General features: G+C 40.1%; 1 protein-coding gene across 2 annotated transcripts in view; it reads right to left on the reverse strand.

Moving 5' to 3' along the window:
• The window catches only part of LOC122563725 (angiopoietin-2), a 243,994-nt gene that overhangs the window by 197,475 nt on the left and 19,213 nt on the right, over positions 1 to 27,306 (reverse strand). Inside the window, exon 2 of one of the 2 annotated variants that reach the window (XM_043717869.2) lies at positions 22,139 to 23,044. The exons of the other annotated variant lie outside the window; for it this stretch is intronic. Coding sequence (XP_043573804.2) covers positions 22,139 to 22,438 — 300 coding nt within the window. The 5' untranslated portion in view covers positions 22,439 to 23,044. The remainder of the gene's footprint in view (positions 1 to 22,138; positions 23,045 to 27,306) is intronic. 2 annotated transcript variants of the gene reach the window in all.

Here is a 27,306-nt window from a genome sequence, read left to right on the forward strand (position 1 = left end):
CTTTAAGCCAATTTTAGATTAGATTACATTACAGTGTGGAAACAGGCCCTTCGGCCCAACAAGGCCAAACCGACCCGCCGAAGCGCAACCCACCCATATCCCTACATTTACCCCTTACCTAACACTACGGGCAATTTAGCATGGCCAATTCACCTGACCTGCACATCTTTGGACTGTGGGTGGAAACCGGAGCACCCGAAGGAAACCCACGCAGACACGGGGAGAACGTGCAAACTCCACACAGTCAGTCGCCTGAGGCAGGAATTGAACCCGGGTCTCAGGTGCTGTGAGGCAGTAGTGCTAACCACTGTGCCACCGTGCCGCCCATTTTGTATCCAAATGGCTAGCTCTCCCTGGATTCCATGTTATCTAACCTTGCCAATCAGTCTATCATACAGGTAAAAACAAAGACTGCAGATACTGGAAACCAGAGTCTAGATTAGAGTGGTGCTGGAAAAGCACAGCAGTTCAGACAGCATCCGAGGAGCAGTAAAATCGACGTTTCGGGCAAAAGCCCTTCATCAGGAATCAGTCGATCATAGCCTTCCTATTTATCTCTCAGCCCCCTTCCTCCCCCACATTCCTGATGAAGGGCTTATGCCTGAACTGTTGACTCTCCTGCTCCTCAGATGCTGCCTGACCTGCTGTACTTTTCCAGCGCCACACTTTTTGACTCTGATCTCCAGCATCTGCAGTCCTCACTTTCTCCAGATAGACAATGTCCACTGCTCTGCATTCATTAATCCTCTTTGGCACTTCTTCAAAAAACTTAATTAAGTTATTGATTTTGAGTTTGGAATGTGCTGTCAAAAGAGCCTTGCTGAATTTCTGCAGTTCATTTTGGAGATAGAACACACTGGTGTTGAGCGCTGGTGGTGGGAGGAATGGATGCTTGAGGATATGGTGTCAATCAAGTGTGTTGCTTTGTCCTGGATTGCGTCTTGCTTCTTGACTGTTTTTGGAGCTTCACTCATCCAATCAAGTGGGAAGCATTTCACCACACTCCTGATTTATGCCTTGTAGACAGTGAACCATCTTGGGGAGTCAGGAAGTAAGTTACTCACTGCAATATTCCCAGCCTCTGACCAATTCTTGTAGTTATTATATATGACTGTGGAATTCAGGTCTTTCGCCCATGCTTGAACAAAGACTGTAATGAGGTCAGAGGCTGTGTGGCTCTGGCAGATCCGAAACTGGGCATCACGGAGCTTTTATTTTCTGAGCAGGTGCTGTTTAATAGCTCAGTTGATGACACCTTCCATTACTTTCTGTTGATCATGATTAGAATGATGGGCCATTAATTGGGGTTGCATTTTTCCTGCTTTTGTGTACAGGAGATACCTGGGCAATTTTTCACATTGTTGGATGGATGCCAGTGTTTTAGCTGTACTGGACAGCTGAGCTAGGGGTGTGGCAAGTTCTGGAGCACAGATCTTTAGTACTATTGCCAGAATGTTGTCAGGGCACTTTGCAGGATCCAGTGCTTTCAATCATTTCCTGATATCACGGAGTGAATCAAATCAAATTATTGCAGGACTGAGGTCAACATTGTCAAAGGTGCCAGCATTAAAATGAAAATAAAACAAGGGAAACCGTTCATAGTTCCATGAATATGAAGGAACTGGAGTGAACGCATCCTCAATACGCTGATCCACATTCCTCTGTCATCCAAGATGAACAGAGAGAGCCTGCTTCTTTTTTAATATTTAGGTGCAAAATGGTTTAATTGTTTGACCAGTTTCTTAGATTCCCTACAGTGTGGAAACAGGCCCTTTATCCCAACAAGTCCACACCAACCCTCTGAACAGCAACCCACCCAGACCTATTCCCTTACATTTACCCCTGCACCTAACACTATGGGCAGTTTAGCATAGTCAATTCACCTGACCTGCACATCTTTGGATTGTGGGAGGGAACCGGAGCACCCGGAGGAAACCCACGCAGACACGGGGAGAATGTGCAAACTCCACATAGACAGCTGCCCGAGGTGGGAATTGAATTCATTAAAGGAAGCATTTTGAAAAGTTTTGGGGTGATTTGAATAATGTCTTTTTTCCACAGCCCAATATATTCGATATCTAAGGTGATATTAGTGTCTTTGACATAACAACTTGCTCTGCTTTATAATGAGTCTGGTTCTTATGTACATTTTAGATGGGATTTACATTGGATTAGGAATTTACATGAGCCTCCTCCAGACTATTTTGTCTGACCATCTCACCATACCTATTATTGGCTTCCTCATGTACCTCTCTAGCATCCTTTCAATGTGTTTATGCTGTTCATCTCAATGACTAAATATAATGCCAAATTTTGTATTCTAATCACTCACTGGGCAAAGAAATTTATCGTGAATTTTGAATTGGATATATTAGCAATTGGCTAAAATTTATGACCCCAAGTATTGGACTAGCATTAGGAAGTCATAAGCAATATGTCAAATCAGAAGTCATGGAAAAGCATAAATATGATACTCTTGTTATAAAGTACAGCAGCAGAATAACTGAGTTTCTCATAAAATCTTATCATAAAATGTATGAGAGGTGTAGAGATAAATATGAAGGCCACAGACAAAATGTGTGAGGCTGCTCCTTCATTGTATCTCCTCACAAACCAACACAGCTTTTGAGTTTTGAAGGATACTTAGACATGAATGACAAAAATAAAGTCTAACCTATTATTGTGATCCACTGCCACCATGAGTAAAAACGTTTAAAGATGGTTTATTTCTACTTTATTTCAGAGTGTTAATCAGCTAACACCTTGTTACATGCTAGTCATGTGCCAGTTTATTTAAAAAATTGATGATGTGTGACTGTGAAATTCTAGTTGATGACATATGATGCCACATCATAGGTATCATCTTCCTAGCTGACCAAATCAGGCTATTGCTAATCAAATTATTTTCCACTAAATGCAATCCAGCTTCAAAGTGTGAACTAACTGAAACTCGGATGAAAACAATCAGCAATACCATCAGGCTGGTTGGGAGAAGGGTTTTTGTAGTGCAGTGGTAGTGTCCCTGCTTCTGAGCCAGAGGCCCAAGCTCAAATCCCTCCTGACTACAGAGATGTGTATTTGCATCTTTGAACTGATTGATTAGGACTGAATAGAGTCATAGAGATACACAGCACGGAAACAGACCCTATGGTCCAAACCGTCCATGCTAACCAGATATCCCAATCCAATTTAGTCCCACCTGCCAGCACCCAGCCCATATCCCTCCAAGTCCTTCCTATTCATATACTCATCCAAATGCCTTTTAAACGTTGCAATTGTACCAGCCTTCACCACTTCCTCTGGCAGCTCATTCCATACATGTACCATCCTCTGTGTGAAAAAGTTTCCCCTCTCACCCTAAACCCATGCCCTCTAGTTCTGGACTCCCCCACCTCAGGGAAAAGACTATCTATTTATCCTATCCATACCCCTCATAATTTTGTAAATCTCGATAAGTTGACCCCTTAGACTCCGACACATGATGGAGCAGTCTTGAGTAGCCTGCTCCTAATTCTTAAGTTTTGCAAGTGCAGACCTCATCTCTTATTTAATGAGAGCCACTTTAAAAAGGTTGTGACCAAATAAGAGGAAACCAGCAACAAATGTTGGAGAACACTGTTTAAATATTGCTGAATCAATGTTGTTTCACCATTATCTGTGTATAGCTACAGTGCTTTCTGTTTATCATCTGTTGAAACACCGCAGTTGTGACACTGGTGTCTGGATGCTACTGCCTGACCTTGTAGCGTTCATTCTCAGTTTACATTTTCTCAGTGGTCTCTTGGGTGCCATTAGAAGCATCCAATATCCTGTCCTGTATTAAGTTGAATTGTTTCTCCTATTACACGTCTATTCTTTATGGCTGGAGTCATCAAACCTCAACAAAAAGCTATACATCCTTGTGATCTCATGTGTACTGAGGCACATCTCACTAAGTGAGAAGCAAAATGTTGGGTTCCAGATGCCTGTATATATATGTGAAGGATGTCATCTTTTTTAATACGTTAATTCTTGCAATGTAACCATTGTTGAAAGAGTGTTATTTATTGCCTGTCTGTGGCTGCCATAGAGAAGGTGATAATTGGCCTTTTTCTTGAATGTGCGATGAATGCAGTGAAAATCCCACATTGCGCTTAAGTAGTATTTGGACCCAATGACAATGAAGAATCAACCAAACATTCTTATGATGAGGTGGTTTCTGTTTTGGATGTGAACATGGAGGTGATACTATTCCCTGGTTCCTGCTGCTATTGTCCTTCTCGATGGCAGAAATCATGGAATTTGGAGACGCTAACCAAAAAACCACTGATGATTTTCTGCAGTTCATTGTGGTTATGTTCGCCGAGCTGGGAATTTGTGTTGCAGACATTTCATCCCCTGTCTAGGTGACATCCTCAGTGCTTGGGAGCCTCCTGTGAAGCGCTTCTGTGATCTTTCCTCCGGCATTTGTAGTGGTTTGAATCTGCCGCATCCGGTTGTCAGTTCCAGCTGTCCGTTGCAGTGGCCGGTATATTGGGTCCAGGTCGATGTGCTTATTGATAGAATCTGTGGATGAGTGCCATGCCTCTAGGAATTCCCTGGCTGTTCTCTGTTTGGCTTGTCCTATAATAATAGTGTTGTCCTAGTCGAATTCATGTCACTTGTCATCTGCGTATGTGGCTACTAAGGATAGCTGGTCGTGTCGTTTCGTGGCTAGTTGGTGTTCATGGATGCGGATCGTTAGCTGTCTTCCTGTTTGTCCTATGTAGTGTTTTGTCCTTGCATGGTATTTTGTACACTACATTGGTTTTGCTTATGCTGGGTATCGGGTCCTTCGTTCTGGTGAGTTGTCTGAGAGTGGCTGTTGGTTTGTGTGCTGTTATGAGTCCTAGTGGTCGCAGTAGTCTGGCTGTCAGTTCGGAAATGCTCTTGATGTATGGTAGTGTGGCTAGTCCTTTGGGTTGCGGCATGTCCTCGTTCCATTGTCTTTCAAGCACTGAGGATGTCACCTAGACAGGGGACGAAACGTCTGCAACACAAATTCCCAGCTCGGTGAACAGAACCACAACAACAAGCACCCGAGCTACAAATCTTTGCTGCAGTTCATCTCAAACAGTATACAGTGCAACACTATTATGTTGATGGAAGAAGGAAGCAATGTTTAGGTTAGTAGAGGAGGTGTTGATCAAACAGAGGTGTCCAAGGCGATATATCCAAGCTAATTGAGAGTTCCTGCAGCTGCACTTTTTGGAAAATGAAATATATTCCAAATCATCACACTCTTAACTTGTGCCTCATAGGTAGATAATGGTCTATGGGCATTCACTGCTGATGTAAATGTCTGTGTGTTGGTGTCTGTTCAAGTACAGTTCCATGCAGCATTAAGCATTCTTAAAGCAAGACATTAATTTTCATTGAACAATATTAATTACCAGCTCCACAAAAGGTCTAAGAGTAAATATTCTTTAAATGTGGATCGATTTGAGACAGAAGTTCAAGAAACCTGTCTAACTGAAACCCACCTCCAAGCCACCCATTTGCTGCTTTCACTGAGGTGATGATCTGGGTGGGTGGCATTTCTGGGCCAAGGAGCCAGAATGAAACTTTAAATATTAGAAGATTCTGTATGATGCAAGCCCCATTTTCTAACAGCATTCGGAATTCAATTCCAGTCAGCTGGATGTCCCAAGTCTCAAGGAACCTGGCAGGTTCATAATGGCTGTGAGGTTGAATGATTTGGTAGCTAAAAGACTTCACACTTACCTTCAAATCCTGGTATCTGCTTCAGGAATGTCCACTCTCGACCTCCTGAGTCCCTCACAACAAACCCTGTGACCTCTGCCCCAATATCCCCACTACAGGCTTTGATCGTCTCAACCACCATTAGACTGCGCTCTATTCCCAAAATGACCATGACTCTTGTTCCTTTGTCTTTATTTATTTGTGGGATATGGGCATCACTGACTGGGGCAGTATTTATTGTCTGTTCCTAGTTGCCCTTAAGAAGGTGGAGGTGAGCTGCCTTCTTGAATCGTTGCATTCCATCTGCTGTGGGTTGACCCAAAATGCTGTTAAAGAGGGAATTCCTGGGATGTACAAACCAACTGCTGTGACCAGCAATGACTGACTTGACTGGACTTGGAACCAATCCATGATGTTGGAGACATTGTCTCTGCCCCCACCACAGGTTTGTCAGTGGAGAGGGAGGCATTGGCTAGGCTGCTTACCCATGAACCAGTTGAGGTCTTTAAGTAGCCTATGATGATGCATTGCCATGACACAGTAAGTAACTGACAACTGTCCAGGTTGTCAGCTGATGGGAAGATAGAGGCTCCCTCCTTCTCTGCACACCCTACCCTCATCCTCAGTATAAGTCCTACTTAAGATATTTCTCCACCCATTCTCCTCACATTATCCATCTTACCAAATTTCAAGATGTTACACCTTGTAAGTATAATTCAGGCATTTTCCCATGTTACCTTATTCATAGTGGTGTGAGAAACTGGAATGAGGGGATTCCTGGATTCCAGAGGTTCAGTTGTGAAGAGAGATTATGCAAATATGGCCCATTTTTCTCTCTTGAATTTAGAAATCTAATCAAAGTCTTCAAGATCACTGCTACATCCAGCTGGTGCAAGGAGGAAGCGTATGTCTTTCAGAAGTGATATAAGTGACTCAGAAGTGATATAAGTGCCTGTGGCCTGAGGAGAATACATGTCATGAAGATGAGGCGGTGAGCCTACAACTAATAGGGAACAAAATTGCTGGTGTGAGGGACCAATCAATGCTGCTCACTCCCTCCCCCATTCTCTCATTTCCCAGACTGAGTAGCCAGGAAGTCTAATTACCATGAAATAAAGATGGTATAGTCTATGTGTGCACTGACACTGATGTCACTACACACAGAATATGATGATAGGACATTACTAAATTGGAAAGTGTGCAGAAAAGGTTTCCAAAGATGTTACTGTAATTGGAGGGCTTGAGTTACAAGGAGAGGTTAAACAGGTTGGAAATCTTTTTCCTGAATTGGTTGAGAAGTGACCTCATGGAGGTTTATAAAATCATGAAGGGCATAGAAAATGTGAATAGCAAAGATCTTTTCCCCAGGATTGGAGAGTTCAAAACTAGAGGGCATAGTTTTAAGGTGTGAGGGAAAAGATTTAAAAGGGATCTCGGGGTAACATTTTCACACACGGCGTGCTTCATTTGTGGAATGAACTGCCAGAGGAAGTGGTAGATGCATATTCAGTCAGAACATTTAAAAGAAATTTGGATAGGTACATGAATAGGAAAGGTTTAGAGGGATATGGGCTGAAAACAAACAAACGGGACTAGTTTAGGTGGGGAAACCTAGTCAGCATGAACGAGTTGGACTGAAGGGTCTGTTTCTGTGCTGCATCACTCCATTACTCTATATTAACAGGAAAGTTTAAGATAGGTAATGATAAACTATTTCCATTGGTTGAGGATTCTAGAACTAGGAAGCGTAGTTTGAGAATTAGGGCCAGACCATTCAGGACAGATGTTAGGAAGCACTTCTACACACAAAGGGTGGGAGATGTTTGGAACACTCTACCATAAATGGCAGTGGATGCAGAATCAGTTGTGAATTTTAAATCTGAAATAGATAAATTGTTGTTAAGTAACAGTATTACAAGGATGCGGGCCAAAGGCAAGTAAATGGAGTTAGGCTACATGATTTCATTAAATGGTGGAACAGACTGAAGGGTTTCACATAGTATCAATATATATCACTCAATCATTTAGATATCATTTAAACACTTGGCCATGGAACGTGAGCATCACTGGTAAGGACTGAATTTATTTGCCATCCCGAACTTTCTGGGACTATTTCAGGGGACAGTTAAGTGTCAACCATGCTGCTGTGGATTTGGAATCACACATAGCCCATACAAGATAAGGAGAGCAGATCTTTCTTCCCTAAAGAACATTGGTGAGCCAGTTAGGCTTTTATAATAATCAATAGTGGTTTTATGGTCATCATTGGGCCAGCTTTTAATTCAAACCTAACAATCTGCTGTTGTGGGATTCAAGCCTACACCCCCAGGACGTTAGTCTGGGTGCTTAGATACCAGTCTAGTGACATTACCACTATACCACCAACGCCTCGAAGGCTGAATTTTGAATGAGATGTGAAGTCCCTGCACCCTGGCATAAAAGTCAGTGGTAGCCTGTTGTGGCCAACCTGTTGTGCAGTCATGTTAGAGTTGGTAAACCCTTTAATGCCCTGATGGAAGCATTCTTCCCTCCTGAAAAGGATGCTTTCTGTCTGAGAGCTCTCAGCTATTCAAATCACTGGGATCATTTCAGGTGTTCCCCTGAGAAACAGATGCAGATGGGATCCGGATGAAGATGAAAAATGTGTTGCTGGAAAAGCGCAGCAGGTCAGGCAACATCCAAGGAGCAGGAGAATCGACGTTTCGGGCATAAGCCCTTCTTCAGGAGCTTATGCCCAAAACATCGATTCTCCTGTTCCTTGGATGCTGCCTGACCTGCTGCGCTTTTCCAGCAACACATTTTTCAGCTCTGATCTCCAGCATCTGCCAGTCCTCACTTTCTCCAGATGAAGATGACCAGGGTCTTGCCAGAGCCAGGCTGGCAGGGTCCAGAAAGGCAAAGGGTGAGGGTGAACAGAGATATTTAGGGAGAGGAGGGAAGGCTATTGCAGGGGCAATGGGTGGAGTATTTCAAAATGAGATGTGAAGTCGGCAACACGTTTTCAACTTAGCTGTCAGATTCTGACTCAAAACCAAGACTCCCTCGTGGTACATGACAGCACAGAGCTGGTTTAAACCATAGTACTTTCAGAGGTCAGTCCTGAATCTCTGAAAATTGCAGAGTGGAAGCTATTACAAAATGCTCACTCTCAAAGGGGAACTCGCAATGCCACAACAACAGAATGCGAGCTTGGGATCTGTGTCCAAATTTCAATGATGGGAATGGCAATAGGAATCTAGTTTGCCATCTTTAAAACGCACCCTACATGGACTGGCTCCATATTGAGAGAGAAAGTGAGGGCTGCAGATGCTGGAGATCAGAGCTGAAAATGTGTTGCTGGAAAAGCGCAGCAGGTCAGGCAGCATCCAAGGAACAGGAGAATCGACGTTTCGGGCATAAGCCCTTCTCCATATTGAGAGAGGACAATCCAGCCCTTGGCATCTGAAGTCTGAACAAAAGAAATATCTTGTAGGCTCAATCCTTCTTATTCAGCAACACCCATTCTAACTTTATGCATTGGATTTATTGGTTATCCTGAGACAAGCGGAAACAAAAATCTCAGTCCCCAGCGACTGTCTGTCCCTGAAGGAGCCACTATTGACCATGTCTCATTCAGTGACATATTTTGCACAGATATTGAGTGAACATGTCTGGCACAAAGGAAAAACACATCTACAATGTACAGCTATCAGGGGAAGTACTTGAAGTCTGTTCAGCTCCAAAGTGATTCTGGTGAATGGACAATTGAATGAAGGTTTGAAGTACAATCAGCTTAAGGGAAGGGTTTTGGGAATATGGATGAGTGGCTGCACCTTAAAATTTAGGCAAGGGAAAGTCCAGCATGAAATGAGGAATGTCAGTTTGGTTCAAGGATAGCATGCTGACCTCTTTGTCAAAACATAACCAATTCAAACCCCACAGTAGCTTATTCTGGGATGTACTTCAGAGCAGTATTCAGAGAATACTGTATTGCCTGCAATGCCTATATTTTTCGATGTGATGCTTAATCATGACTTGTCTGTTTAGATATGAGGTAAAGTCACCTTAGCCCTATTCTCTTATTACAGAGAGACAACTGTGGTGGCTTAACCTGAATATCGCCAGGCATCTGGTGAGGAGAGAGTTTGAGAAAGAGAGTCCTTCTGGGTAACCTCAGCTGGTGTGGGAATGAAGCCCATATTGTTGGCATCACTCCACATTACAAGCCAGCTAGGAGAAAGTGAGGACTGCAGATGCTAGAGATCAGAGTCAAAACATGTGGTGTTGGAAAAGCACAGCCAATCAGGCAGCATCCGAGGAACAGAAGTTGACGTTTCAAGCATAAGCTCTTCATCAGGGATGCCTGATGAAAAGCTTATGTTCAAAACGTTGACTCTCCTGCTCCTCAGATGCTGCCTGACTGGCTGTGCTTTTTCAGCACCACACATTACAAGCCAACTGTCCGGCTAGTTGAGCTAACCGACAGCCCTTTGTAGATACAACTGAACCTGTGGTACTATTTCTCCTCCTGCTCTTCTGCCAATTCACCAAAACAGATGAAATGCTCTTTTTAAAAATGTTGTCATTGCTTTTTATCTTTCCCCCAAGGGGATAGATAAATTCAAGTTTTTTTCTCCATAATGAACAAAAAGTTAAAGTAGCAAAGAACATCGTAGTATAATGACATGAGTTTCTTTTTATTTTAGTGAACTGAAATGTTCCATAAAAATTGCAACAAATAAATATTCTGCAGTGTTGTTTGTTTCAACAACTGGTGTGTTGCTATGATCTGAAATGCATGGACCAAAAGATAAATAGGCAGTACCATTCAGCAGTAACATTAAAAGGAGAATGGAGTTACGAATCAAACTTTTGCACGGGGCTATGAGTAAAAAGCAGGGGAATGTGACTAATTGGATAACTGTTCCAAAGTGTCCATGTGTATAAAGAGTAACATGGCCTTCTGCTGAGCTGCATGATTGGTTAGTCTGTTGCCTGACTGCTCGTGCAATACATGATAGAACAGAGAACATAGAAAAGTACAGAACAGAACAGGCCCTTTGGCCCATGATGTTGTGCCAAGGATTAATCCTAATGTAAAATAAAATAACTTAACCTAGGCACCCCTCAATTCACTGCTATCCATGTGCATGTCCAGCAGTTGCTTAAATGTCCCCAATGACTGCTTCCACCACCACAGCTGGCAATGCATTCCATGCATTCACAACTCTCTGCGTAAATGATGTGTGATTAGTATAAAGAAGAATAAATTTAGGATATTGTAAACAAGTGGAAAAGAGATCAAGGGGGAGAAATTCATCCATGTATTGCTACAATGGTAACTGATTCTAATTCTGTGGGGTCAGTTAGTGTAGCAGGCTGCTCCTTGCATGGCCTATGTAGCATTTTTCAGTCATATCACTTGAAAACATGCACAGGCTATGTAAACACCACAGCAATGTCTGTCTTCAGGAACTAAGGTACATCTGCATAGTTCTGCCGGGTCCTGTGGTAAGTGAACAGATTTTATGCCTGTGTACTCCCCACCACTTATAAATATGAGAAAAGACCATTCTCCATCATGACCGCTTAGTAAAAATCAAATTTCAGGGTCAGTCATTTCAATGAAAGCTCATTGATTACTCTGAAGCATATCTTTGATGAAAAGCACGATTATCCAGAACATTTAATTGATTCTTCTGATAAGAAAAGAGATCTATAAAAGCACTGCAGGAAAGCAGGTAGTTTCCAGCATGTTAAAAAAAACATGCTTTTGTGAGACAGATGGATTCAGTTTCAGTGATCTGTAGGTCAAACTCTGCTGTTCCTTGTGATTTAACATTGAATAAGTAGTTCTTCAAGCTTTTCTACACTTTTAACTCTGGCTTTCTACAAACTTTCCCTCAGGCAACTATTTTGGAACAAGAGACTCACTATCACAGATTCTAAGCCTCATTAGAATCACTTCGGACTATTGAACGTTGAATGCTCAGCTATTGCACAATATATTGCTAACTTGTAAACTCAATGAATGCAGAGACAAAATAATCTCTGCTCCCAGGTTATAAGCAATGCTGCACTCATATCATGACTTGCATCATCTGAGATTTCAGCTATTCTGGCAGGTGTTTTGCAAAGAAATAAAAATTGTAAAGTGAGATTTATAATGCTGAAGCTTGTGGCAACGAAGTTTTCTTGTGATAAATCTTGGCATTGGCAGAGATGAAATGTTCCAAGTTGGAGCAGCAATTAAGGATTTGAAACCAATTACAGATTTAACTTTTCAAGGTTACATTTGCTGATTATTATCCCTGCATGAGTAGGTGATTGTTGTATTTCTTGTTGTCTGTATTATCTGAATTACAAGTAAAGTTCCCTTAATGACTACTTCATCCATGAATCATATCATTGATCCTTTCTGTAATTCATGACACAGTTTCTTGGCTCATCAATACTCTTCCAGTTCTGTTAATCTTAACATTTTCAATAAACTGCCCAAAATTTCATTATTGAGTAATGAACAGCAGTGAATGAGTCAGCACATTGATGTGACAGCCCAACACTAAAGTATTAAAAGATGCAGGCTCACATCAACTAAGTGCTCAAATTATAAACTTGAAAACTTTCACTAATCCATTCAGAAGACGAGAGGAATGGCAGAAGCAAAAGAGCTTCCTCTCAGTGAGCCAACTGGATGAGAAAGTCAAATGGTAATCAAATGGCCTTAAACATAAGGAGCAGCACAGTGGCTAGCACTTCTGATTGACAGTGCCAGGGACTCTGCTTCAATTCCACAGCTGAGTGACTGTTTTTAGTTTACACATTCTCACTGTGTCTATATATATTTCCTTCAGGTGTTCTGGTTTCCTCACATGGTCCAAAGATGTGGATTTAGGTGGATTGGCCGTGCCCCATAGTTTCAAGGGATGTGAAGGCGAGGTAGATTAGTCATGGGAACGGCAGGGTTATAGGCATGGGTCAGGATGGGATGCTCTTCAGAGGGTCAGTCTGGACTAAATGAGCTGAATGGCCTGCTTCCACATTGCAGGGTTTCGATAATAATGATCCAATAATTGATTGCGATAGCTAAAGTAGGATCGTGCCTAATGTGCTATTGAGCGTGTTCCTCTTGCAGTTTGAGAAGTTACCAGGAAGACACTTTATAGTATGGGTCAATTTAGCATGCCATCGGCTCAGATGCATTTCTGCCGAAAGTTCTAGTCTGCAGTGGGGAGTTGTGAAGAGCAGATCATTCACAAATTTTGCCAATATTTTTTTCTATTCCAAAGCGCAATCTTCCAATCCTTCCAATGGTTTAGAAGCTTGAAAGCCTTGACATTGTTAGATAGGATAGCAAATGTGATGGAGGGTTAGATGCATTGACATTGATGGATGCCCAGTCCAGCCGCCTTTTTGGGGTTCTCAATTGCGTTAGTGGCAACATGGGAATCTTCATTTAGTTGATATACCACAGATAGGTTAGGTCTCCAATCATTCCCTTCAGCTTGGAAACCCTAGGAAGTCTCTGCTTTAATTGGTTCTGTCTCTACTGGGCAGATGATCAATGTTCCACCCCAAACAAAGCTGCAAGGAATTTGTGGTCTGTGTTTTGGACACTTCAACCAATTTTGATGTAAATGCATTTTCTGTGGGTGCTATACAAAGAAGACAAAAAAAAAGAGTCAGAGTTAACTTGAAATTCAATGCAGTTTTATTCGCAAAATATACTAAAGTCACAAAAGGGACAAACTGGCTGAATATTATTGAAAATCCTGCTCTTTCACTATGAAGCTCCTGATTCTTACATCAATGATTCTACCAATTGCGATATTAAATCTTTTTTGCAATCCTAATCCAAACTACCACTGGCTACCAGACTAGGAGCAGGTACCATCCGTACAGTTGAATGTAGCCGGTCTTTAGAGATGGTGCTGATGAAGTGGTGAAGGTTGGTCCTGCATGTGGTCATCTTCTGTCTCTCTCCAGGTGGTCAGGATTCTGCTGCTGGGCCAGTCTTTGTTGAGGGAATAGCCACCCAGTGTCCCTATTCATCCCTTCCTCTTTCATCCTTCCGGAGTATTCTCTGGGCCCTTGCCAATCGATCTTCCAGGTCAAGGCCATGGTGCTCAATGGAATTGCTGATGTGTCAAGGGCATGTCCTCCTCTCTATACATGGTCATATCAGGAATGCAGGTCTCTGGTACTGTATTCCAATAGACAAACCAGACTGATTTTCCAGGACAAATCCAGGCTTGTCCTTGCTTGCATTTGCCTTATGTGGTGTGGAGGTTTGTGCTTGATCTGTCCTGAAAGCCCCAGTGGGCCTGGCTGCTCAAGGGTTGCCTGTTTGGTGTTTAGTTTTGGGCCAAGCCAATCAGGCCTTGGGCTTCTGGCCATAAATCTGTTCGAATGGCATCCTCCACTATTTTCCTGGGGGTCTCTACTGCTTCCAACAAATTAAGACTACAAGTAAAATAACTCATCATTTAGGATGTGGCTTTCAGTTATTCTACAGTCACAAGCAGAGTATTGAACCTCAAGTAGTGAGAATAGCAAGTTTAAGGTTATCTGGTTCCATGGGGCCAATCATATCAGTTGCTGTCCAGTTTATTGCTGCTTATTCAGTAAAAGAACACAAAAAATAGAAATTCTAGATCTCAACATACAAGGGAGATGAACTTTAAAGCATTGCTGTCTCCACTTTAAATGATAAAATTGCCTGAGATAAACTATTGTTCACATTCTCAAACATTGTTCCAGATTATCAGTTTTAAATTAACTATGTCTCTTCTTTCACTAACAGTTTAGCAACAACTAAACTTGGAATATCTTAACTGTTGCAATGTTTAAATGAACATAAATGTCATGAATATTTTAGCTATTTGAATTGTATGCTCCAGAGTTGTGAGCGTCATCCCTAGTTTTCTAACGAAATTCATACAGGATACAAAGACCTGGCGGATTCTTCTTCATGTCCTTATGTTGTGGACACGTTTCCCTTATTTGCTTTTTTAAAAAACATAAATATTAATCAGATGAAGATGTGAAGAGGAAAGTTCAAGTAGTCAAAAAAATACACTGACTTACAATGCATCTGATCTACTCCTAAACAACATTTCACTCAATCGACTTTCCATGCTCTTGCTATCAGAAAATTCCACTTTACATTTTTTGAGAGAAAGCTAGGTGAATGAGCAAAGTCCACCATGCGTGGTGCAACCAGTGTTCAAAGATATGACACTGAAGACAAATAGAAAATGTAGAATGGCAAGCTTAAAGGCCCACAAATTATGGAAGGCTTGGTAATCTGAGAGCTTGCTGTTATTTATAGAAGTGATATAAATTTTATAATGTGTTCAAAAACAAATTGTGTAATGTAGCAGTAATACCACTCTTGAAAATTATATTATTCACTTACAAGTTACACGTGTCCTACCAGAAATCTTTGACATCTTCCAACATAATACACTTTTGATAGTTTTCATTCTCTTGGTATCACTTGATCCCTTATTATGAAAATGCAATATTTTATCTCTCAGTTGAAACCAGTTGCACTGGAGAGCAATCATGTAGCTGTAAATAGACATCCCAAGTGACTACCAGCAAGCATCATTGTCATTAATTGATAGTAGATGCAATATCATGGCATTTAAGCTTTATAGGTTATGATTATTAGAGGTCCCTTCAGTGATTTCAGCTGACTGACTGAGTATCTAAGTTAAAATTTGGTTCAGTTCAACATTTTACTGAGTTCAACTGCAATTTCACATGCAGTCTTCACAATTTTGTTGTTCCTGCAAACTGAATATCTTATGTATTTAAGTACACTTGTTTTTTGTGGGTCTTTGAGACAATAACTATGTGAATCAACAACTTGCTAATGATAGCTTAATACCATTTTATTATAAGAGTCAATCCTGGATTACATTATGGTAATGGTAACAATATGATAAATCAGAGGAGAGGATGATTAACATAGTCAATTTGTTATGGACAGTACAGGAATAAATGTTCGGTACAATATCAACTTAAAAATAGTACTGGTTGGATATTAAGTGACACAATTTTCAAACCCACATAAAAATGGACATGATTTGCAAACAGGTATGAATCAAGTAAGTGAAATCAGTGTTGAGAAATGACAGTTATACTGAAAAGACGAAACAGATTGATATTTCTTCAGCCCTGTATACGTACATATTTACATTGACAAGGTGAAAATTTTAAGGTGGAGGTTTGGCAGTAGGTCAGAATTTGGTAAACCCACTGCTGTCTGGATACACTTAGAATCATTTTCAATAAGTTAGGGTGCAAAACGTTGAAGTGCAAGATCCGATAAGTCGGCCTGAGCCATTCCAAAGTGATGTACGCACAAACATCTTCTCTGCACATAATAGAAACTGTTGCAAGCTGAGCATATTTGCATCTACTAAACACATCTGCTGAAGTGTAATTGTTGTTAAAGGATAATTACTGAGTCAGAATTCTGTATATCATGCAGCACTGATCTCTTCGTCACAGCAAAATACAGTCACAGTTACAATCTTTGGCATTGATATATGAAAGGCATGCACAGTCCAGAAAGAATTACACCCAAGCAAAAATGCCACCTTCTGGAAAAAAAAACTGATGAAATTTTACCCTTTGGTGCAGAACACCAAACAGTGCAAACCATACAAACAAAAAAATGGCTCTTGGGCCAAAGTAAAGGACAACATCTGTCTCCAGGAAATACCTGCCAAATGTATGATTGGAGATGTGGTTCTAGGATCAGGCTCATCAACAACACATTTTGGAAAGGAAAGGAAAGGATTGTCCTTGCATTTTCCACAGTGGAAGATGATTATTAATCCAGAGATTTAGGGAATGCTTTGGGATCTGGATTTGAATCCTGCCATGTCAGGTGGTGGAATTTGAATTCAATAAAAATCAGGAATTGAGTCCAATAATGACTATTGTTGATTGTCAGAAAAAAAACATAAAGTCCTTTAGGAAAGGAAGCTCGTATCCTTAACTGGTCTTGACCACATGTGACTCCAGACATTGCAATGTAAATTAATCTTAACTGCACTCTGGGCAATCAGGGATTTACTAAAAATACCCATTCCTAATGAAAATTTTAAAAATCCTTCTTGTTTACTGATGGTATTTTCCCTGTTCCAGAGATTCTCTGCAATGGCAGTACAACTTGGGCTGCCAAAGCCAATCTTCTTTGACCAAGTCAAGGAAGGCACTTGAAGGAGTGATGGACAAAGTAGTATTTCAAAGCCACCCCGAAGGCTTCCTTCAAGGATAGCAACATAGATGTCAACACATGGGCGATCCTTGTTGAGAAGAAACTGACTTGGAAAAAGGTTCTGCATAAAGGGATACAATTCTTTGAGAATATCTGTTGGTGTGAGAAAGCACAGAAGAGGAAACAGAGAATGGACTATCCTTACCTCAAGGCTAAGGACAATATCCACCTCAGGGAAACACCTGCCAAATGTGTGGACAGAGTTGTGATTCTACGATCAGTCTCATCATCTTCACAATGACCCACAGAACCCATAACTAGTGATACAGAAATTCCAAGGTAGACAATCATGCTCATTAGTGAGTGATTGCCTCTGTCACTGTCGACGACCTTGCACTTGCTACTTTGATTTCACAAGTGATTGGAATCAAGAGGCAATCTCATACCAAGTTTAGGAGATGTAACCAATTGGATGACTATCTGTATAACAGATTTGTGAGTACCATAGACAAGTCTCAGCAACTTTGCATTAAACTCTTCCAAAATGTCCCAAAACCTGGACGATATCAATTAAAGGTATTAACTAATGCAAATTTATACTCTTATGTTCAACAATGCACAAAGTTCCAAACAATGCACAGTGCACAAACTCAGCAATTTCGATTCTCACTTCATTTAATGGAGTCTACCAGATGAAGACAAGGCTGATAGAATCATCAACAGAAAGTTACCTAGCACATGGATAGTGTTGTATAAAATCATGGAGTTGAGAATGTGGTGCTGGAAAAGCACAGCAGGCCAGGCAGCATCTGAGGAGCAGGAGAGTCGATGTTTAGGGCATAAACCCTTCAAAAACCATGGCCTGTATTCATTTGCTCTTCCGTGTGCCAAATGCTGTTAGATGGGCTTGAAGATGAGAGATGAGGTTTGGTCACTTTATACAGAGTAGCTTCTGATCAACAATATGTACTTATCTACTGGTGCTGACTAGTTCCTGCTGATACTTTGGATCAAATAAAAGCAAGAGTAACTACCTATTGGTTCCTGAAATACCATGCATACAGTCAATGATAGCTCGTTGTATCAACCATAGCTTGGTTGGAAATGTATAACTTAAACCACAACCACAACCTCAACCAGGATCTTTTATTCTCCACATTGGCTTTCTACTTGCATCAGTTGTAATGGAATAGTGAATATTTCTCTGTGACTGTGAGATCCAACAACATTCTTTGTGTCAAAGTGAAATACCATGGCATGACCCTTACCAGCATTTAAACTTTGTCACAATCATTTGTAATTAGAGCAACTGGACTACCCATTGAAAAGTATGGTGCTCACAATACCAGCTTCTCCAGGAAAATCACAGCTTCTATCTGGAGGGATTAACTTTATATTGATTTTCTCCTCTGAAGTGATAACAGGTCACATCAGGACCAATAGCGTAGAGCTTTCTAAGTGCTTACCAAAGGCTTCTTGAAAGTATTAATGCATGGTTTTCTTTCATGAAACGAGAGATCACCAAGAATGATACTGCCTCGCTTCATTCTTTCAGCATCAGGAAGCTTAATGATAATGAAATAATTAACCCAGAAGCTCCCTTTGCCAGACAGTTTATTTTATTTTGAGAGATTTTTGACAGTGTTGTTAAAAGTTATGTTTTAAGTAGATATTGGAGTATGATTTATTTATATTAGCTGATTTATGAGCTTTTCAAAGACTTCGTAATTGTGTTTCATAATAAAAGTTACTTAATAACATAAGGGCTCGTAAATTCAGATTATAGTGAATACTGGGTGTGTGGATTGGAGGAATAAGGAGATTAATGTGTGAATGCAGGTAAGGATGTATGAAGGCATGGGGCAGAGGAGGCATAAGGTTTGGGGGTTATAGGTGAGTAAGGTATTTGGAGATGATAATGGCTTTGAGTGGAGCTTACAGATACTCAGACTCATTCCTGGGCTGCTAACGCACAAACTCAGAGAATGCTTTTAACGTGGCTCCATTGGTATCCGTCTGCCTTCATCTTCACATTGTGCCTACTACAGTGAATAACAGGTTCCGCTCTAGCCCATCCCTGACTGCCTCCATGAAATTAGAGTCAGCAGGCACTCCTAGGTAGGAGGCAGGATTGTGAAGTAAGGGAATGACCTGCCTTTTGATCCCTGCATCCATGATGAATACTTCTATTGGTCCCAGAATTGATTTGAAATAAGAAGGGGAAAATGTGCTGAGCAAGCAATGAATCTTTGGAGGCCTCTATGTTAAATGTTCTGCTGTTGAGCATTCGAGACTAAACTCTATAGAACTTTAGACTATAAGCAAATCAAGAAATATAGGAATAGGGCAGAATTATGGAATCGAAGCAGTAGATCATTCATGGTGGTGTTGACTTTGAGGGCCATTATAGCTGCTTTCTTTTACATTCTTATTTGGATTGTAACAACCATACACAAAATAAAAATGAAATAAATCCTTCTTTATTTATATTAAACTTCTTCAACAGGAATTAATTTGAAGAAAGTTGTGAACACAATGGAATGCTGATGATACTTCTGACCTGCAAGAGAAATCCCACTGACATGGGATCTGAATACTTTAAAACATGCTTCTGTCACCTTCCCTCAGACTGTTTTCAACTAATTTAAGAAAATAAACATTCAGAATAGAGAATAATTAGACAAAAGACCAATGAGGCCAGAAAGTTTATAATAGGGTCCATGACATTCCTTAAAAAACTTCCAACAAAATCCCAAACTTATATGATAATTTTATATATAATATATATATTTCCAAAACTATATTATACATGGATATTAAAATGTATGTATAATTTCTCCTCAAATTCATAATACAAACTTAGATGGCTGGTTCAAAGTGATTCACTTGTAATTAGGATTGGTTTACTACTCTGAATATTTACAGTATTACATTTTGGTGTCAATTTCATATCAGCCTATTATATTTTCATAGTACATACTGCTGCCTGTCAAACAAGTCATTTTGTTCATTTAGGCCAATTGTCTCTTCTGCTTTCAAGATCCCTTCATAAAGCCCATTCTGCTACACACAAAGAGGCTGCAGCTAATTTATTTTTCATACACAGAACTGTCAATCAGTTGGTATCCCCATCGTTCATACTTCAGCCTGTCAATCACTCAGTGCCAGACTGCTCTCACTTTGCTTCCTAGAGTCTCAGCCAATAAGTAACATGCTCAATGTACCCAGCTGTCATTCCCTTTTCATTAGAAACAAAAGCAGAAAATGCTAGAAGCACTTAGCAGGTCATTCAGCATCTGTAATGAGGGAAAAAAAGGTTAACATCTCAGGTTGGAGCTTCCATCAGAGTTGTCAGGGTTCAAGTGAAGGTCTCCACCCAAAACATTAAGCTGCCTTTTTTCTTTACAGATGTTGGCAGCCTTGCTGAGTGCTATTGGCATTTTTCTTGCACATCTTCAGGTGTTTTGCTGTTATTTCACATTCTAAAACATTTTAAAAATTTTAGAAAGTCAGTTTCACAAAATTGAACAATATGTCTGATTGTATGCAATATTGTAACCAGATATTACATTCAAGTGGTATACCATACAGGCAAACTGCAGGTTCAAAACGCCGATTATAACACAATGTGTTATGCTCCCCCCTTTTATATCTCAAAGCAATAGTACCACACTTCAAATAATATTTGGAAGATTTATATCTTTTTCCTTTCATATAGATAACAAATTTGTCTCATGAAGGAAGACTTTACAATACTAGTTAATTGAAATCCAAATTAGACATTCTGCAACTTTATGACAGTGACTTTTTGATCCCTAAATCAACAGTTTACCCACTTGATGTGAATCTCTGCAATTGCAGAATAATTACTACTTTCAGGGATGACTTGACACTCTTCAAAGGTAGCAATACCATGGTGGGGGGAGGGGAGCAGGGGTGAGTCTTTTGATCTGAAATGCTTGTCTCCTATAAACATGATGAAATACTCTCAAAGTGGAGACAACACGTTATTTATTTACCAGGGTTAATATATAAGCTGAAAACAACAAATGCTTTTCAGGACAGGTTCCAGCATCTTGTTCCTACATTTAAGGTACAAGCTTCCCCACATAGAACTTATTGTATCAGGTTTCTAACAAAAATAGGCTTATTCCAGAATTGCATTGAAGTGGTCAGTCTGTGGCAGGTTGCCATACACTTGAGTGAGGAAGTGTCCTCCCAACTTCTGGAAGCTGATCAGTGAAATATAAATATAAAAACTCAACTGAGCTGGATCCTGAATACTTTAAAACACTTCTGTCTATCATCTTCCCTCATACTATGTTCTACTAAATTAAGAAAATAAATACTCAGAATGGAGAATAGTTAGCTAAAGAACAAGAGGACAGATAATATATAATGGGGTACATGACATTCTTTGGTAACTAGTTGAGAAATGTGCAGATATAACAGTGTACTAAGTAATCCTCTTGGTTTAACAATATCCACATGAAAAACCCTGCGTGCATTGACAGGCAGCATGTCCAATGATTGCAGCAACAACTCCAAAGCCCTGTCTGAAACTGAATAACAGAAACACATAAAAATAAAACAGGATGTCATTAAAAGCTAGTACAGATATCTCAAACTATGAGCTAACTGTTTAAGTTCTTCAGCATCACCTACATTACCTACAAATCATTGAAAACTTTTGATTAAAATAAAATAAATTAAAATCTTTCAATCGCTTCCAGGCAACATACTAATACCAGGATAATAATTTTGCAGTATTTAACATGTCAGTGAGCTTTAAACTTGAATCTCCTCATATATTTCATGTTGGAGAGTTTTGAACTTTTAGATTTTGTTTCATTTCAACAGCTTCCTATTTAAAAAAATTCTATAACTTAGTATTGTAGCTGCTTCCATGTTGCAATTCTATTTTCTGAATGGACTATTTTCACTTTATGCTTATGTGAAAAGCTTTGTTTTAATCTCCCGAGCACTACTTTATTGCACTTATTTATAGCTCTCTATCATCCATACATAATCAATCCAACTACGCAGACACTCAAAATATTTTGAAAATGACTCACAACATCAGAATGCCTAAATTTAAATGTTGCTGCACAGGCACATGGTTTTAGGTGAGCATATGGACAGGACGCAACTAACAAACTGTTCTGTAACACAAGGACAATGTTTCCAAACAATAGGTCTTACCTTTTGCAGCCACTGTGTGTTGTTTTCCAAGATGCCCTCAAGTTGCTGCAACCGCTTTACAGACCGGTTGGGTTCCACTACTGGAGGAGCGTCTCCTTGCAATGAGTTGGACATGTGGTAATCGGCGGAAGGTTGACAGTTCTCAATCTCTGGAAGTAGAAATGTGTAGCTGCACGGTCCATGCTGAATCTGATGATGGTGCTTCTCTAAATTGTCTGTTGCTTTATTGTAGGAGCTGAACCCTGACCCAGCCAGGAAAACACAAACACAACTCACAAATGACAAGTAGCTTGATAGCATTCTGAAGGCTTCCAACTGCAAGTGAACTGTTCATAAAACTGGGAATGTGCAGGGGAAAGAAGAATAGGAAAAGGTTCCAGACCGTAACCAACTTCTCTTCTGTCTCTGGTTCTTTGACTATTCAATTGCTTGGTCATGCATTCGGGGGAAAAAAAAGAGTTACTGCTTCTCCTGACAGTTCACTGGCTTTATGTAATGTTGCCAAGAGTTTGTTTTCCTTCTGTGACTCAATGATAAGGCTCTGTATTGCTTCCTATGTCTCACAGCCCACGTTGCACTGACAAATGCAGGAAATGTTCGGTTGCTCCTGATGGTAAGGCTCTCTCCCCCTTCGGGTTGGACTGAAGCCCACGCATGGATTGAGATATTTGGTGTTAGAAGATAATGAGTCAGTGGCTATATCTCAACATCTGATTTTACCACAAGAATGTGTGATTAGCACACGGTCTGCTCCCTGCAGTAGCTTTTGTCTCAGTGTCTGAAAGTTTATCTTAGTGCACTATTCCAATAACAAGGGACATTTTATACCATTGTCCAGCCCACACTGTTTTCAAAGTCGAGGCAGTAAATCAAGCTTCAGTAAAATTCTGGACAAACTTCCATCACCTTTAGAGGAATAAATTGTGCAAAGTTTACTTTCAGCATATTACTCATGGCTTGTATACCCTATAAGAAATGTTAGTCGATTCAACATTCTTTTTAAAATTTCTCATAAACTTCTTTTGCAGATAATAATTTAACCCTATCAACCTAAGTGGGCTGATTGACTCCTAAGATAAAGTTAGGCATTCTTTCAAACAAATACACAAGTGCAAAAGGCTTGACCTGCCATTACTTTAAGGGATGTCAAAGACCACTCTCAGCATGAAAATCACTTGGTTTCTCTTCCAGCTTTGTTCCTAATTCCCCCACCTTACGTTTAATAACTCTGCCAGCTATTCACCAAAGAGCAAGGCATTGACAGACAGGTCAGTTTTCTGAAGAAATGTTAAACAGTGGCCCTGTTTTCTCTCTCATTTAATATATGCCACGGCACTAGCAGAGAGTCGAAGACTTCTCTTGAATGTCCTGATCAATATTTATCCCTTCACTAACATCACAAAACAAAATCATTGGATAATTATACATTGCTTTTAGTGGGACATTGCACACATTGATTGTTGCATTTCATACATTTCAAAATGTTTATAATTATAATCTTGAATGTAAAATATTTTGGAATGTATAGTTGTGAAAAATGCAATTTAAACTCTCCTTCTTCTTTATGTTATCATCAAACAAAACATTTCTAAAATAGAAATCTTTGTTACATTATTGATGAATGCAGTGTGTATAACTTGATAAAAACTGGATAATAAAGCCTGCAACAAACTGAAGAAACCTTAATTTCAGATCTGTTGCTGAAGTCTGGCACATGAAAATGGATGGCTAGGACACAACAAAATTCTCTATAAAGCTGAAGTGCTGTCAATGTTTTCCACTTTGTCAATCATTTCAATAAAGTTTCAATGTTGGCTTATGTGTCTGCCAGAAAAAACATTTCATTTCGTACTAGCTGATCTCCCATGGTGAATGCCACAGGATTATTTGTTCTACATACGAACCTGCAGTTGGGTACATAGTTTGTAGCAAATGATTGCAATAGCATATGAAATCTCTTTTTTTGTAAGTGAATTGGAATATATAGTTTTTTTGCTATAGTTGTGGAAGGCATTTGTGAGATCACGTCTGGAAAACAGGGAACAGTTTTAGTCTTTGGTTTTTCGGAAAGGATATAAGTGTGTTAGAAGTAATCCAGACAAGGTTCAACCAACTAATATTTGTGATGACAATCTTATATTGTACAGTCTGAATCTATATTGATCAGAGTTCAGAGGAATAAGAGGTGACCGTATTGAGACATATAGGATTCTGAGAGGACTTGCCAGGCTGAAACAAAAAGTTTCCATTTATGAGAGGGACATGAACTAGGGAAAACTGTTTAAAAATAAGAGCTCTTTCCATTAACCTGGAGACAAGAGGGGGTAATTTTTTTTCTCTCGGAGAGTCACGTAACTTTGAAAATCTCTTCCAGTGAGAGTGGTGAAGGCAGACTGAGAATTTTTAAAGCGCAGATAGATAGCCTATTTATTAACAAGCAAGTTAAATGGTACTGGGGAGTTAGTGAGAATATGAAGTTGAGGCCATGATCAGATCAGCCATGAAGGTATTGAACACAGAAAAGGTTAGAGAGGGTCAAATGGACTATTCCTCCTCCCAATTTGTGTATCTATATGTTTTAAAGCAGGAGTCATACGTCACAACCATTCTGCAAAATTATAGTTTATTACAGGTTGAATAGTCTTGCTTCAGAAAAACCACTGAGTTTATTATCCATTAATGTCTTAATCTGCTGAAACCATGATCATTCTCTTTCAGTCTCTCTGTCACCTGTGTTCTTACATCATTATTATGACCTGCTATTCCCACAGTGTAAAATATTAGCAATTACAAATCTTCAAACTACCAGCTGTGCCCCCTTAAGGCAATGACGGTAAAATTAGCCAAAACAGGGCTCTTCTTCTGCAGTGGTAGTGTCCCTAACTCTGAGCCAGAATGACTCTATTCCACTTGCTCCAAGTGTGGAATAACATTTCTGAACAGTTGATTAAAAATATCTATCATTGGTCAAAGATAAAAGGAATTGATTCCTTTATTAGATTTGAGTAGCTTGATTTACCTTAAAGGTAAATTTGATTCTTTGAAATGTCACAATTCTAAACTATTCCATCAATCCAACACATATTTTTCAGATTCTACCTGAGCTACTGAGGCTCCAGTGGGCCAGGCAGGACGTGCGACACCCTTTCTAGCCTGGATCACACCAACCTTTAACACTGGGGAAGATCCAAGAGGTAATGCGGATCTCTCTCCCAGGTTCTGATCCCTGAGCCAGATCCCAATCCCAGACCAATGACTCTGCATTCCCTTGGAGTTTGGTGGAATTCCAATCCCTGATCCCAGAATTCCCATCCCAAACTGAGCTGTGACAGCTTCATACCTAAGGCCAGGTATTTTTCATTGCCCTTGATCAGTGGGTCTGTAAAATCTCAGAGGGTCCATTTGGTGATGTCTGACACCCAATACTTAATGATTGTGAGTATTGCCTTTCCAGCACAAACATACTGTGTATGGAAACCCAGTTCACAACATTCCCATTACTCCTACCAACCATGTGCCCAAGCCATTTGAATTTCTGACATTCTGTTTATCAGTCAAGTTAATGTAAGTCACTAATAAATGCTGCTTTTTGGTGCTGAGGAGTAACATGCATGAGACATAGGTGAAATGATAATGTCCCTGAACTAATAGAATCATAGAATCCCTACAGTGTGGAAACAGGTCATTTGACCCAACAAGTCCACACAGACCCTGCGAACAGGATCCCACTGAGGCCCCTTCCCCTAACCTACTACTTTACATTTCACCTAAACCTTACATCCCTGGACACTATGGGCAATTTAAGATGGCCAATTCCCCTAACCAGATCACCCAGAGGAAACCCAAGCAGACACGGGAGAATGTGCAAAGTCCATATAGACAATTGCCCGAGACTGGAATGGAACCCGGGTCCCTGCCACCGTGAGGCAGCAGTGCTAACCACTGAGCCACCAAGCTGCCCATTAATCTGGAACCTGAGGCTAACATTCTGAACAAATAGGTTTGAATCTCACTGCAACAGATGGTGAAATTTGATTTCAAGAAAACAATTCTAGAATCAGAAGCTAGCCTGATGGCAAACCCATCTGGTTCACAAATGTCCTCCTGGGAAGAAAATCTGCCACTTTTACCTGGTCTAGCTCCACACATGGAGAAACGTACCTGATTCTTCACTGCCCCATTGAAGTGGCTCTAGGAAACCACTCAGTTCAAGGGAAACTAGAGATTCAAGGGCATTTAGGAATGGAAAATAAATGCTGGCTCAGCCATCGACACCCATATCCCACAAACAAACTTCTAAGAAAGCTTGCATGCTAACATGGGATTAGAAAAAAATCAGATTAAATTTCAAAGTGTATTTGAATTTCAAAATATTGCATGATCCTAATGTATCGACTCCTGATTCAGAGTTTTATTGGTAAAATACAATTGCAATAACAAGTGAGCAACGAAATCTGTTTGAGATATACAAATATACAAGATCAATGGAAAAGAAAAGATCATTGGCCCATTGACGGTCTCATAACTCTGTCTGAGCATCATTGCCTTCAATGCTTTTCATCCACTAAGTTATATAACCTTGCAGGACTGAGGAAGAACAGAGGAAAAGATAAATTGTTCAACAAATTCAGAGAAGCAAGTGCTTTGGCAAAATTAACACCAACTTTCCAAGGCTAATCAAACTGATTCAGATCCAGAAAAGAACAACCATTGTGAAGCTCCCACCTTTTTGTATCCTTTACTTTCAGTCAGAGACAGCAACTTGCCCAACTCCCCTTTAAATGCTTCAAAAGCAACTACACTCAATATAAGAAATTAGTGAACCTTTACAGTATGGAAAAACATCTTGGCACGTAACCTACACTTAACTAAGTTATATACATGTGTACTGTTTCTCCTTAACATATTTAATTCAAACATAAACACATGAAAATAGATCATTCTCTGCAGTATTTTGATGACCACAATCAAACCTCCCTAATATCTGTGCTCTTTCTGAGTAAAGCTCTTGAAGACTATTGTTGTGTAAGGGTATTTCAATCAGGGATCAATCTAATCATTCTGCACTGAACCTTTGCCATGAGCTTTGTATCACTGCCAAACAAGAGATTGAAAACTGGTCACAGTCCAAGATGAGACTTAACCAAGAGCTTGTGCAAGGATACTAC

Source organism: Chiloscyllium plagiosum, unplaced genomic scaffold (genome assembly GCF_037043375.1).
Source record: "Chiloscyllium plagiosum isolate Xiang-an unplaced genomic scaffold, Cpla_swu_hap1 HiC_scaffold_30, whole genome shotgun sequence".
In the NCBI taxonomy this organism is placed as follows: Eukaryota; Metazoa; Chordata; class Chondrichthyes; order Orectolobiformes; family Hemiscylliidae; genus Chiloscyllium; species Chiloscyllium plagiosum.